Source organism: Lagenorhynchus albirostris, chromosome 11 (assembly GCF_949774975.1).
Source record: "Lagenorhynchus albirostris chromosome 11, mLagAlb1.1, whole genome shotgun sequence".
Taxonomy (NCBI): Eukaryota; Metazoa; Chordata; class Mammalia; order Artiodactyla; family Delphinidae; genus Lagenorhynchus; species Lagenorhynchus albirostris.
The window spans coordinates 51,320,646-51,334,861 of NC_083105.1; the positions used below are offsets into that span (position 1 = coordinate 51,320,646).

Consider the following 14,216-nt stretch of genomic DNA (forward strand, 5'->3'; position numbering starts at 1 on the left):
TTATTCTGCGAGAGCTCTGTTTTTCCAAATGGGTTGTTTTTAAAAGACATGTACACTTCCTTGAAATTTGACTACACAGCGAACTCTGGTCTTTTCAGCAATTCATTCTTTGCTTTGTCTTCCATTCTACTCTTCACTAGCACCTTTGCTGACAGGTATGTACAGAAGGGCCAAGAGAGCATATATTCTGGGTTTTGTTTTAACTTTCGAAGGAAAACCAACAACAACACACAAAACAAAACCCAACCAACCTCAGTAGTGAGTTGAAAGAGTTAATGAAGTTTCCAAAGGTGCCCAGCTTATTCAAGCAAAGTTTACACTTCAACCGTATGCATGTTAACTTGTGATCCTCCCCATCCAGATGATAGAAAGCAAAGCCAGTAAGTTCTTTATTTAATTGGTTTGCATCCACACACTGACCTCCAGGGCTCTGTTTACATAGCCTATCATGCAATATGTTCCACAGTTCTCTCCCTCTTTCAAAAGCATGTTTCTCCTGAGATTTGATATATGGCTTTCATGTTTAATCACTACATTAAACTCAATGCTCTGCTTCCTCCAGCATCAACTAACTTCCCTTCTTGGGAGGTGGGGAGAAGAGCACAGCTTCTTGCTACTTCTGAACATAAAAGGAAGTCTGTTTTACTCTATTAGTAAAATCACCAACTACACAGGCTCATAGGCAAGCAACATTAGTACATCAGCTAGGAAACAGTATTAAAGTGGAACCCTTAAAACTCCTTTGGAAAGAAGGTAGGCTGATTGCTCTCAATTGACAAAGCTGAAACCTTTGGGTGATTAAGTTATAAACCAACAGAAACGGAACTTAATCAGGCTACGACTCAGTACATAGAGGACACAGCTAGAAGGCAGCTAAAATTTTTCATCAAATTAATCTTGAGGATAGGACGATTCTGGGGTTCTCAGATTGGCATTAATTCAGCACCTTCTGATTAAAGTTTTTCTTAACCTTCATCACATGAATAGAACATTCAACATCTCTAACTGAATGTGGACATGGTAATGTCAAGATCCTTTCCATAAGAATTTGTATGTGACTCAAATTTCTGAGAGAAATAAAAACCTCAAAAAAAATGATCTGTTTCAATAAATCAACACAATCTATAATTTTCAGGTTTTAAAAATCACATGAAATGTATGTATTTCACTTTAAGATAATTAAAGCAGAAAAAGAAAACTGAAACAAATGGCAAATTATCAAGAACGGTAAAATCTAGATAATGAATGTGTGGGTGCTCATTTACTACACACTGTACTTTTATGTATAGTTGAAATTTTTCATTATAAATTTTTTTGAAACTTTAAAAAAATGCAAAGAAGTTGTTTGTGAATTTGCTTTTGTAGAAAAAAATCAATACAATTTTGATAAGAAAAAAATTAAATCACTATCTAGGTTGATCATTTTGGTATATATTCAATAGCTGACATTTTTTTACCATGTGCTGACAATGAAAACTTTCCTTCCTTCCTCCTGAATCTCACTCCACAGCCTGAAACTCATTTACACAAACTGTGAATTGCAAATATGCAGTAAGCTCTGCATAAGTTGGGTTCTTTACTTGAAAAAAATATATATATATACACATATATATTTACTTTGAAATTCTTTCCTTTATGGCTAGTCATTGACCATAGTATTTATTTTTTTAAGGCTTTTTTTTTTCTTTCTTAGTAAGATCAGCATCTTCCTTCATTTAAAAATTTTACTTTGTCAGGAACAATGTTACAGTTGTATACAACATTAAACAGAGCTAGTTTACTTTCTGTATTTGATGAACAATAGAGAACCTGAACCTATTAAAGTCATACATTTAATTGTTCCAATATGCTACCTCATTTCTAACCAAAATTTGCATGATATAGAATGCCAAAGAATACATTTCTAACTTCCTTTGTCATGATTCCCTCATTTGATATTAAGCTAAAAGAATTTATAAGAAAAAAGAATTACCTGATTCTTGATTTGAAACCATCTGAATTATTTCCACAACATATTTAGATTCAAAATTAAAAGAATAAATAAACTTTTAGTCAGTATTCCCCATAAGATTTTTCAGAGCACAAAACTTTGTAGTTTTCAAAGACATGCAGATGTTGTCCATGAAAGACGTTTTAAAAAATTAGGACTTGGAAAAAATAAGAATCATGAACAAAACCTTTGGTCACAAGAGTGAAAGATGTGTGCCTATACAGATGTTATAACTATTTTCATGATAAATACTAACTCTCACTACGGGAATTTAGCAGCACACTTTAATTTGCTTTTGAAAATTTAACATAAATTTTCTAACTTTGACAACAGCTGCCTAATATTTCAGTTTCATACACTATTTCCAGGTTTTACCTCCGAAATGAACCTGGTAGACTTTTTCATTTTTAAAAGCTATATTCCAGATCCTGTAGGCTAAAACCAGTTTTTGACTTGATGCTTAAGGAATTTGATCATAACAAAGTGGATTTTTAAATAAATATTTGATGACTGACTGGCAATGGTAAAAAGATATGCAATTTTATATAAAAATTCATTCTCAATTTTTTCATTTATCTCTTATTATATTTAAATATTTTAACTATTAAAAAATGACAAAGACTTTTTACACCATTTTGAGTCGCCTCCTATGAGTCAATAAAAAAGTCAAATAGTGGATACAATGCCATTATGCCTTTAGTCTCCATATCGTCAACATTGTAAACCAAATGTTTATCTTATGCTACCACTGTCACATGTGATTCAGAAGCCCAAGAGCACACAGAATGGAAAGATTTCTGGAATCACAGTTCTCAAATTAGGTAAAATTGTTAACTCAAATGTACAGACTTCATATTTAAAGGGTCTCATCAAGTTGGAGAAATTCAAAAGAAAGATACAGGTTTTGAAGAAGAAAAGCATGTTGGCTCCTTAACACCACTATCAAAAAGAATACATAGTCTTTGGTCCCTTTGTGAAATAATAAACGAAAACTTTTAAGTTAAAACATAGTGGAACTCAAACCAGAGTAAGAATGTTACTTTTAAATTCAATAAGTTGTATATTTTCTGCAAACTATTTTCTCCTGAAATTGAAAATTAATGTTTATTTATCTATAACAGTTCACTAAAGGGCGTAATTCCTTCGTACTGAACATGAGGTAGTTTTTGTGCTTTAATTGCAAACACCGTCAGAAACTATGAAGCACGTACATCTCAGCGAGTGACACAAAGACACAGTCAAATGTAAGGATTATATAGCTATATTCATGCTTAATGAGAAGAAAACATCTAATGAGGCTGATACGCCACTGTTTGTGAGACTGTCTTGATAGATACAAAATAATGGCTTAAGGTGACCTTCATTTTCCATCACCCACCTCCCCAACAAAACAAATTTTTAAAAATTAGCAAGTCATAGACAAATATCTATTTCTATTGGCTAAAACCGTCTGCAGTTTGCTGGATTAAATGTATCTGTTACCCATATGTGATGACAAGTCACTTGCAGAGAATTTTTAAATTACCCAGGATGCTTTGTCCAGTGAGAGCATAATATTCTATTTTTAGCAATGAGTAGGTACAACCCCCTCCTTTACTTTTAAAATGAAGCTCTGCAGATACAGAGCATTTAATACTTATTTCAGAGCTATCGAGAATCCCAACGTGAACACCACCTCAAGTTATGATTCCAAGCAGCCACAAGCAGCCAACAGCCCTGCTTTGAGGTGGGGTTCATGTTTTGAAAAGAGACTGCCTAGTCTGTTTAAAATCAAAATGGTTCTTGATCTGATGCATTACTCCTCAGAGAATAATGTAAATAAAATATACTCAAAATAACATTATTAATGTAAACATACCTGAACCAGAGTCAAATTTCGTTTCTGACCTGCAAAGAGAAAGAAATTTTTTATGATATAAAAATTGCTTGTTAGACAATAACTGATTTTATGAGGGGGAAAAAAGATGCAATAGTTTTAAATTTCAGTACATGCATCAACAAGTAAGACAGCTTTTTAAGATGTAAATACGTATTTATTTTAACCATTTTAAATGCATGCATAACCCTTGGTCCTCTAAACATGTACATGTCCACAGAGATAGCGCAGTATGGAAAAGATATTAACTTTTTAGCTTGTTTTTGAAAGAGAATAAATTATGTTAAAAAAAAGCACCCAATCTTTACTGATTAACTTGTTTCAGTAATATAATAAAGCAATAAAAACTCAAATTTAAAATTATCTTCTTATTATTCAAGATTTTCAATTATTCAACAGCAAGTAATTTTTCACTAAGTTCTTCACAGAGTAAATGAACCTAGTAACCCCATACATTTAATAAGAAGGAGAAAAAAATGTGAGCCCTTGTGGGAACATTATGTTTCAGATATAGGTTAATACTGGTTGTAAATTCAGAAGCCTTTGAAGCTCTCAGTCCGGCTGTGGGAAAACTGCTGTTGGGTAATTACTCTCAAGATGCTGCTGATGTGCTGTCAAGCAGAATTAACCCTATGACTAGGCCTATCTACACAAGCTACTATAAGACAGCATTGTCTATACCTAGCTCTCAAACCAATTAGTGGGCATGCTCCAGTCGGATTTATATCACACATTAACAATCAATAGTATATATGTTCACAGCTGCCACAGCAAGAGACAAGAACCAACCAGCAGGAGTCCTGTTAAAGGATGTTACATTGACAGAGAAGATTTTTTTTTTTTCCCTGGGGAAATGTAGTTAAATGGGAAATGTAGTTAAATGTAGTTGAGTGGGAAAGGAGATTTCTTTGAAATTATGCCAGGGTACCAAAGCACCTTTGGAAGCGGTGGCTTTCTTTACCTAAATTAGCTTCAAGAGAAGTCATCAAAGGAGGAAGAGGCAAAGGATAAGCAAGAGACAGCTTCCTTTGACATAAAATTTTATTTTCTCAAGTATTCCCAAATAAAGTTTCAGCTGATGCTCAAACCAAGTCAATAATCATAAAAACAGAAAACTTACTATTACAACCACGGTTATCAACAACCACCACTGTAATCCAGGTTCATATTTGTCTCAGACCCTGGTCCCACCATATTCCTCATCTCAGTCCTTAGGTGTCCCTGACTCCTATTTCAGGTGTAAACCCATTTTCGCTTTTTGTCCTCTCCTGTTCTGGAAAGCCTGGCCTCATGCCCTCTTCTTTGTTTCCAGCATCCCTGAGCATAACTCTAAACGACACTTACCACGCGTTGTCCTGCTGGTTTCCTAGCCTATCTTCCCCACTGGACTCTGCCTTACTAACGTCTGTAGCCAGGGCGCCTACACAGTGCCTGGTGCTTGTACTCAACACATGTCTATAAAGGGAAACCCCTGCCTCCACAGACATCCTTATCTCCCTTTCAGCTGTATAAGAGGTGCTCTTCCTTCTGCCTGAGGTTCCCTGCATTTACATCCTAAAGTGCACTCTCTCATCTCCCCTGAAACCAGGTTGGATTAGTTACCCCTTCCTCCGGTTGTATCTTCAATATCTGCGTCTCCCCAAGTTCCTCCTCCCTTCTGCACAGAAGTGCTCCAGAATTAATTAAAACCCTCCTTCAAATCTGTGTCCTACTCTTTTCATCCCTCTTTCTTCCTGGCTTTACAAGCAAGTTTATTGAAAGGAAAGACTATATTCTATATTGCACGTCTTCCTTTCCTGACCTCCCAACATATTCACTCTTTGAACCACTAAGATCTGTGCTAAGTGTTCTCAGTGGCTTCCTAATGCTCAAGCCAACGGCCCTGTTACAGTCCCTAATTTACTAACCCTTTCTCCAACTAAAATCCTACCTGAATGTCACACTGTGACCTCAAATGCCACAAGTACTGAACTGCATTCATTTTCCTTTCCCTCAAATATAATTCTCCTGCTATAGACTCCCTATTGTCAGAAATTATGATGTTATTCTAGTTTTCTTTTGCACCCTCGATATCTAAGCTGTCACCCAGACCTGCTGACTCTACCACCTTCCCCTCCTCTCTATCCTCAGTCTTACCATCTTAGGCCTATCTTTGGCTCAATAATCTCATAACCCGTATCCCCCACTCCCTTCCGACCCCCCCTCTAATCAGCTGCCAGACATTTCCAAAACACTAATACGATCACATTGTCACCACCCCAACAACTAGAGCAGAGTTTTTCCAAACTTGGGTCACAAGTTGACCCATCAGAGGATTATAAAATTAATTTAGTGGATTGCAACTAGTATTTTTTTCAAAAAATGAAACAGAACAGAAAGGAAGACCGATGCATCCCATATTGAGAGTACATGCAGTTTAGAGGTGGATTAGAGGCAGGATTGGGGGGGGGCAGAGAGCCAGATCACCGTAGGCCCCTCATATGCCACGCAGAGGACTGTGAACTTGGTGTCCCTAGGTCAGTGGCTTTTAAACGTTTTTGTCTGTGACCCATAGTAAGACATACCTTTTTACATGGTGACTTATTACCAGGCTTGGCCCTAATATTTGCAGGGCCTTGGCAAGAGGACAAATAGGGATACAATACAGCTAATTATTTAAAAGTTACAAGCCAAGGCAATAAACTGTTAGAAAAGTATACTAACCTACCTTGACAGATACACCTGATAACAAAAACAATGAAAACTGTGTGTGAAACTATTGATACCAAGTAACTGAGAATAGTGCAAATTTTAAATTAATTTCGTCTTCCACTGAAAGACTTATTCAGCCTGGGGAAATTCAGGGGCAATGGCAACTAGGCCAAGTGTGAGAAGAGGAGAAGCCTCCCTCAGCCTTCTCTTCCAGTGGCTATGGAGTCTGTAAGAGAAACACCTCCTTTCTTTTCTTCTTTATTGGGGGAGGGGCTCTTTCATTTCTGTCAGAGGCTCTGTACTCCTACCCAACCCCCATTGCCTGTCCCCACCAGCCAGGCCCCTGAGCTCCAAGTCCATCTAGACTATAACAGTCGGGCCCAAGGGCCAACCTCTGGCTTCTAGGTGCTCCCAGCTCCCCACTCTCATAGGAAGGTTTGAATTAAGAATTCTCTGACCAGGAATGTGGAAGAATAGGAAAAGCATTTTGCCCTTCCCTCTTTGTTTCCGCTTCTTTCTGCACTCTAAACTGTAGCCTTCACTCTCACCAAATCAAACTACTGCCATGTTATTTTGTAACCAAGCAGGACCCTATGGGGCCTTCCCAGGACAGGCCTTCCCCCATATCCTCTGCTTTAGCTCCACTCTGAAGTACCTAGATAATAGTATATGAGGCAAATTTCCACCAAATGGAAGAACTACTTGATGACCATGAGCACACAGCCCCAGGCCTCCTGGAGCCTAAGGACTGATAATGTTAACCCCTGTGACACCACGCTGCTGCCTCACCATCAGCTAATCAGAGAACTGTGTACAAGCTGATCACATACTCCTCCTCTCCTGGCCTTTAAAACCTAGAGGGGTGGGATAGGGAGGGTGGGAGGGAGATGTAAGAGGGAAGGGATATGGGGATATATGCATATGTATAGCTGATTCACTTTGTTATACAGCAGAAACTAACACAACATTGTAAAGCAATAATATTCCAATAAAGATGTTAAAAAAAAAAGAATGCTTTGCCAAAACCCTTTGGGGAGCTGGAGGCTTTTCAGGGCATGAGCCACCTTGTCTCTTTGCATGGCCTTGCAATAAACCTTTCTCTGCTCCAAGCTCTGACGTTTCAGTTCGTTTGGCCTCACTGTGTGTCCGGCACATGAACTTGTGTTAACAATTTCACAGCCTTCATCCAGTATCCTCAGCTTAGACACTTAGACACCCAGCTCATCACTGACAAACTTTGACTCCACAGACTTGCCTCAATCCTGGCAGCAACTTGCCTGGCCCCCTCACCTCCTAGAGCTCCTTGCTCGCCTTCAGTTACTCCACAGTGTGGGCCTGGCACGGCAATCCCCACACCATGTGGCACTGACACTAAGCCCAGCAGGGTGCATGCAAGGTCTCGCCCATCTTCATGTTCCCAGCACTAGGCACAGCACCTGGTATTTAAGAGTTATTAAAGATGTGTAGCAGAAGTTAACACATGAACAAATGGATCTGTAAATTAACAGAGGGCCAAAAACCAGATATAATGACCAAAAGCTCTATAAAATGCCTCTTTTGAGAGATGAAAAATCATATCAGAAAACTGTTAATCCCCAGACCATCTTATCTCCTCCAGAGATAGCTGGTCAGTATGTAAAATATACACATAATGTGCAGAGAAAACATCTTCACAAACTAATTAATGACATTAGGTACCAGTTTTCAAAAAAGAATATTTTCAGAATTCTTAGACACAGTACTGAATTTTCAAAAGCCACAACTAGTCTAATAATAATTAAAACGTAATAAGAGAAGTTAATACTGTCAGTTTTAGGGGTTGAGAAAACTGGTCCTATGGTATAAGTTAATTTAGATTTCTATTAAATTTTACATACACGCATACATACACAGAGACACAAAGTACTCCTCTATTATACTATGGACTCTGATCATCTCTACTCATAAATCCTCTGTAAGAAAGTAAGTAAATTATAGATAGGACAAAGAAATGGCAAGTATGAAAAAAGAATTCACACAATACATATTATACAAGGAAGACAAAGAGGGATGGTTCATTCATTCATTCCAAACACATTTCTTATGTGCTTATTTTTATTCATATACCATGCTGGATGGTAGGAATACAAAGATGCATAAAGTAAGGTTGTACGGGGTATAAGGTTGATAAATATATTTGTGTCTCCACAGACACCCATTTTACTCCTTATTATATACTTAACATCTAAGCTTAAAGCTATTCAACCAGTTCTTTTGGCAATCGCCAAAAGATGGTGAATATAGCCCAGACTGTTACTATTTTCCAATATCCATTCTCCCCTTTTTTATTTTGGAAATAGAATCTCTGAGTTTTAGATGGGCACATGCCTGCTGAGGTAAGACAATTTTTTCACAATATTTCCCACTTCTCTTGTTTTGACCATGTGACTAAGTTCTTGCCAAAAGGATGCAAGGAGAAGCATTATGAGTTATGCCCTTGAAGCAAATGTCTGCACCCCTCCCCTTCTTCCCACTGGCTGGAATGCAGATGTGATTCCAGGAGCTGAAGCAGCCATTCTTAGATCATGAGAGAGAAGCTGATAGTAGAGCACCAGCCTTTGGCTGATGGTACACACACACAAGTAGCACCATATCAATCCCAAACTGCTACTATGTTTAAGCCATTATTATTTTGGAGTCTTGTGAGAACAGTTGTAACAGTAATGCCACATTAAAAAAAGGCTTAAACTAAAACTTAAAAATTTTTAAACCTGAAAAGTTTTTATGAATTTTAAAACCATAAAGCGTAGATGCTAGGAAAATTTAAGTATCATTATTATTTTTTAAATAATTAAAATATATAACATATGTATTCTTTTGATAATAAAGTTTCAGATTTTCAAAAGAGGGCAGTGTTAGTCATTGGTTAGAGCTCTATAGTCCTGAACAAGCTTATAAAACTGCTGTTCTCTATTTATAGGAAATAACCTAGTGTTTATGAAAGTTCTATGTATATTGAAGTCAAGTTTTTAAAAATTTTATTATTTTTAAAATTTTATTATTTTTAAAATTTTCTCTTGTGAGGAATCCACAAAGTCTCAGAGAACATTGCTTTTTTGCTTACTTTCAACTGTATTGAAAAAATTCAAATGGGACCCATGTAAGTATGAACTACAGGTTAATGAAGTCAATGTTCCAAAAGGTTTCAGACAACATGTGGCACAGTGAGGATGCTGTTCTTATTATTTTTAATTGATGTCAACTAAAGATTGTAGCTGCAAAAAATTATTAGAGGGAAGGAGTAGGAGGGGCAGACTGATTTTTGCCTATTAGTGTATTATATATGGCAACTCCATACCAAGGATTTTCTAGGACAATCCAAGTCAAATAACCTGTCCTGTTGTCGCCCCTAAAGTATGGAAATTTTTCAGAAATTCCAATATTTCAGGATCCTACTTATAAGTCTAAGAATTTCTTCTTACCCCTACAAGTAATTCAAAGGCTTTCATCAGACCAAAGGCTAGTAATAATGGCAGTGAATATTTATGCACCTTCTTTCAGTTACATAAACATAATACACTTCCTCTCCTCGGAATGCTCTCTTCCTCCCCCTCACCCACTCCAGTATCCCTTAACCCCTTTGCCTACTTAACTTCTAAAACTTTCTCCATTATTAGCTTAATTATCAGTTCTTTGAAGAAGAGTAGCCAGACTAGATTAAATCCCTTGAGTTTATACTTTTATAGCACCAGTCACTCCTTTGCACTCATCAGAGTTGTAACTCTACGTTTGTTCACGTAGTTATTTGATCATACTAAAAGAGTTCACTAATTGTGGCAGACACTATCTGTTGTGTATGTAATGGCCAGTCTCCGTTTTCTCTGATAACAGAATTGCAATTTTTGAAGGGTGCGGAAAAATGTTTCCACCCTAGGAATGAATCATTATTAGGCTAAGCCGTCTGTGGCAATCCTAATCTCCTTTGTCAGTGACTGGTTTAAGGACAGGGATGGAACCCCTCTCTGAGCAGTGAGAGGTACAGGGAAGTCTGCTGGGGGTACTTTTTGGGAAGGTTTTTCCTCATGAAAAGGACAGGGGTGATTTAGGGAGAAGGCCCTTTTCCTACACTCTCCCTGTTTCCTGCCTTTAAAGTTATTACGTAAGAATACTTAGAACTGTTGTAGCAATCTTGTAACCATGAGGAGAAGGCCGAGAAAATAGCAGAAATGCCAACCCGGAACCCTAATTTCATTCCAATTCCAGAACAGCCTTTCTCTAGAATTCCCGCTGAGTTAGAAAGTCAAGTCTAGCATTGTTAGGCCACACTCAACTTGGGTATTTCTGTTACTTTTAAACCAACATATTCTAACTGATATTGTTACCATAGCAGTACTAGGTTATGAACTATCTACTTATTGTGTTTAAAACTTAGGCCTCTATGTTATATTTTGATAATAATGATGCTATAAATACAAAAGACAGAAAAATATGCAGAAAGAAAACAAAATGAATTTAAATGTTTAAAGACATGTTAGCTACCACAACTAAAAATGAAGAAAAGATACAAATAAAAGATACCCATTAACTGCATGCTTAATTTTTTTAACTGAAAAATATAAATTAAAAAACCAGAAATTTAGAAGTCAAGATGATAATCATTAGCAGAACAGCAGCAAAGTCCCTCCTAAGTTGCTTGAAGATCTCTTACGTGAGCCTGTCAATGAGAACCTTCAAGTTCAGTTACCAGGACACAGCTACAATTCTTCTTCATTTATCGACAGTGTCTGTCACTGAGCACCGTAATGTACTGCAGATAACATGCCTGTATAAATTCCTGCTCCCCGTGACACAGTTCTGCTTCCACTGGTACTGTTTTTATTTCTCCTTTTAACCAGGCCCTAGCACTTTCACTGGGATCACTGCCACCCTGATAAGTTAGAGACTTTATGCAGCAGTGATGTAGTCTATGAAGCACTTAAGACTGAGGTTGCAATCGTGGAAAAGGCAGCCGATAGAGACGGACAGACTAGAGCCCAGTCCCAGGTCTTCCACTTTCTACCCTGTGTGATTTTACAGAAGTTCATTACACTCTACATCTTAGTTTCACTATCTACAGAATGGGAGTAATGTTTACCTTTTAAAAGTTTTGTGTAGGTTAAGTGAGATGATACTGTAAAATGTGTAGGTCAGGTCCTGGCATATATTAGAAGCTGAATAAAAGGTAGGTTTTATCTAAGCAATAATATTAAATAAAGTTTACGGCTACAAGTACACGTAGCAATATTTTAGCAAGTAAAAAAAATACTACTATATTATAAAAAGAAAGAATGTATTACTCTGATACCTTACTTGGGGTGCAATTTTAATATGAGTATCAAAAACCATGCAGGAAAAAAATGAGGGAACAGCAATAAAAATAACTGAAGAAACTGGAAATATTTAAGAGGGAATGCTAATGGAAAATAATATAAATGACCCAATTACACAATACAGAAAAGCAGTCTTATTTGTCCTTAAAACACAAAACAGTCTCTAACTAAAATAGTTGCACAGTGCACTTGAGAGCTTACTGGAATAAGAATCAGGAGACCTGGATTCTAGTTCAGCAACCAGGACAAGTCATTTAACTTGTGAGCTGCATTTTTCTCATGAGTAAAATTAGACATTAGAAATAAATCAGTGCTGCTCCATACAGCCTACCCCACGGAGAGGTAAGCTATCTAAATTTTTCTACAGTTCCCAAGAGTAAAGAAAAGGAAAAGGGGAAAGGAGAGAGCAGAGGAAAAGTGAATATGAGATGATAAAAATTGGCATCTGTAGAACTTGAACCTACAGATAAATAAGACTGAAAAAATAGGTCATTGTTAAGACCACTTTTGGCTCTCCAGGTTCTACAGTTTTCTCTAGGCCATATTGATAACTGCCTTCTTTGAATTTCAATATCATTTCCTGTCTGTATGATTTATAGTACTTAATCTTATGTTTCCTTTAAAATAATTTAATTGTTTCTTATGTATATAACTCTTACAGAGAATAAAGCTTTTAAAGTAAAGATTCTTTAGCTATTGAGAATAAATTCAAAACACTAAAGAAAACGGGGTTAAGGAGAATAGAGTATACTTTCATGTTAGGAGTTGAACTGTGTCCTCCCAAACTTCATATGCTGAAGTTGTAACCCCTAGTAACTCAGAATGTGACTGTATTTGGGAATAAGGTTTTTAAAGAAGTAATTAAGTTAAAATGAAGTCATTCAAGTGGGCCCTAATCCAATATGACTGGCGCTCTTTTGAGAAAAGGAAATTAGGACACAGACATACACAGAGGGAAGACCGTGTGAGGACACAGAGAGAGGACAGCCATCCACAAGTCAAGGAGAGAGGCCTCAGAAGAACCCAACCCTCTGACACCTTGATCTCAGACTTCCAGCCTCCAGAACTGTGAGACAATAAATTTCTGTTGTTTAAGACACTGTCTATGGTACTTTGTTATGGCAGCCCTAGCAAACTACTACATATCATTTCTTCTTCAGTCAGATATTTAGCAACCTCAGACCTCCAATAAAAGCCAAAAACCTAGAAATTAGCTGGAAATAAAAATGTCTACAGCTTTCATACACTTTAACCCATTTTAGGTACAAAATATGTTTGATTTCTCTATCCTCCCTTAATATTTTCAACCATATTCTGCCAAAGTGCTTTACCTGCATTTTGACCATTGGGCAGCTGCTTCTGCAAATTAGTAGAGACCACCAGCTGGCACAGCATAAGACTGTGATCAATGGGCTCTTTGTATCTTCATACTGCTGTGGGAAAATGTTTTGAATGGTTTTGCTTGGTCCTTTAACACTGATGTTATATACATACTTGTCACGTGCTCTCTGGGGGATGAGGCAGACTTGGGAGGTAGTAACATTTACTGCTCTACATCAGTTTGACATATAATATTTCTTTACTTATTTTGCCTGGAAATTTTCATTTCTACTCTAGGTTGTAATCAGAAAAAGAATGAGGAATGCAAGGATTCTTCAATATACTCAAATCAATCAATGTGAAAAAACATATTAACAAATTGAAGGAGAAAAACCATATGATCATCTCAATAGATGCAGAAAAAGCTTTCGACAAAATTCAACACCCATTTGTGGTAAAAACCCTCCAGGAAGTAGGCATTGAGGGAACTTACTCAACATAATAAAGGCCATATAGGACAAACTCACAGCCCACATCATTCTCAATGGTGAAAAACTGAAAGCATTTCCTCTAAGATCAGGAACAAGACAAGGTTGTCCACTCTCACCACTATTATTCAACATAGTTTTGGAAGTTTTAGCCACAGGAATCAGAGAAGAAAAAGAAATAAAAGGAATCCAAATCGGAAAAGAAGAAGTAAAGCTGTCACTGTTTGCAGATGACATGATACTATACATAGAGAATCCTAAAGATGCTACCAGAAAACTACTAGAGCTAATCAATGAATTTGGTAAAGTAGCAGGATACATAATTAATGCACAGAAATCTCTGGCATTCCTATACACTTATGATGAAAAATCTGAAAGAGAAATTAAGGAAACACTCCCGTTTATCACTGCAACAAAAAGAATAAAATACCTAGGAATAAACCGACCCAAGGAGACAAAAGACCTGTATACAGAAAACTATAAGACACTGATGAAAGAAATTA

General features: G+C 36.9%; 1 protein-coding gene across 1 annotated transcript in view; it reads right to left on the reverse strand.

Moving 5' to 3' along the window:
• The window catches only part of MSRB3 (methionine sulfoxide reductase B3), a 164,704-nt gene that overhangs the window by 77,512 nt on the left and 72,976 nt on the right, over positions 1-14,216 (reverse strand). The window contains exon 4 of the mRNA XM_060165534.1: positions 3,849-3,877. Coding sequence (XP_060021517.1) covers positions 3,849-3,877 — 29 coding nt within the window. The remainder of the gene's footprint in view (positions 1-3,848; positions 3,878-14,216) is intronic.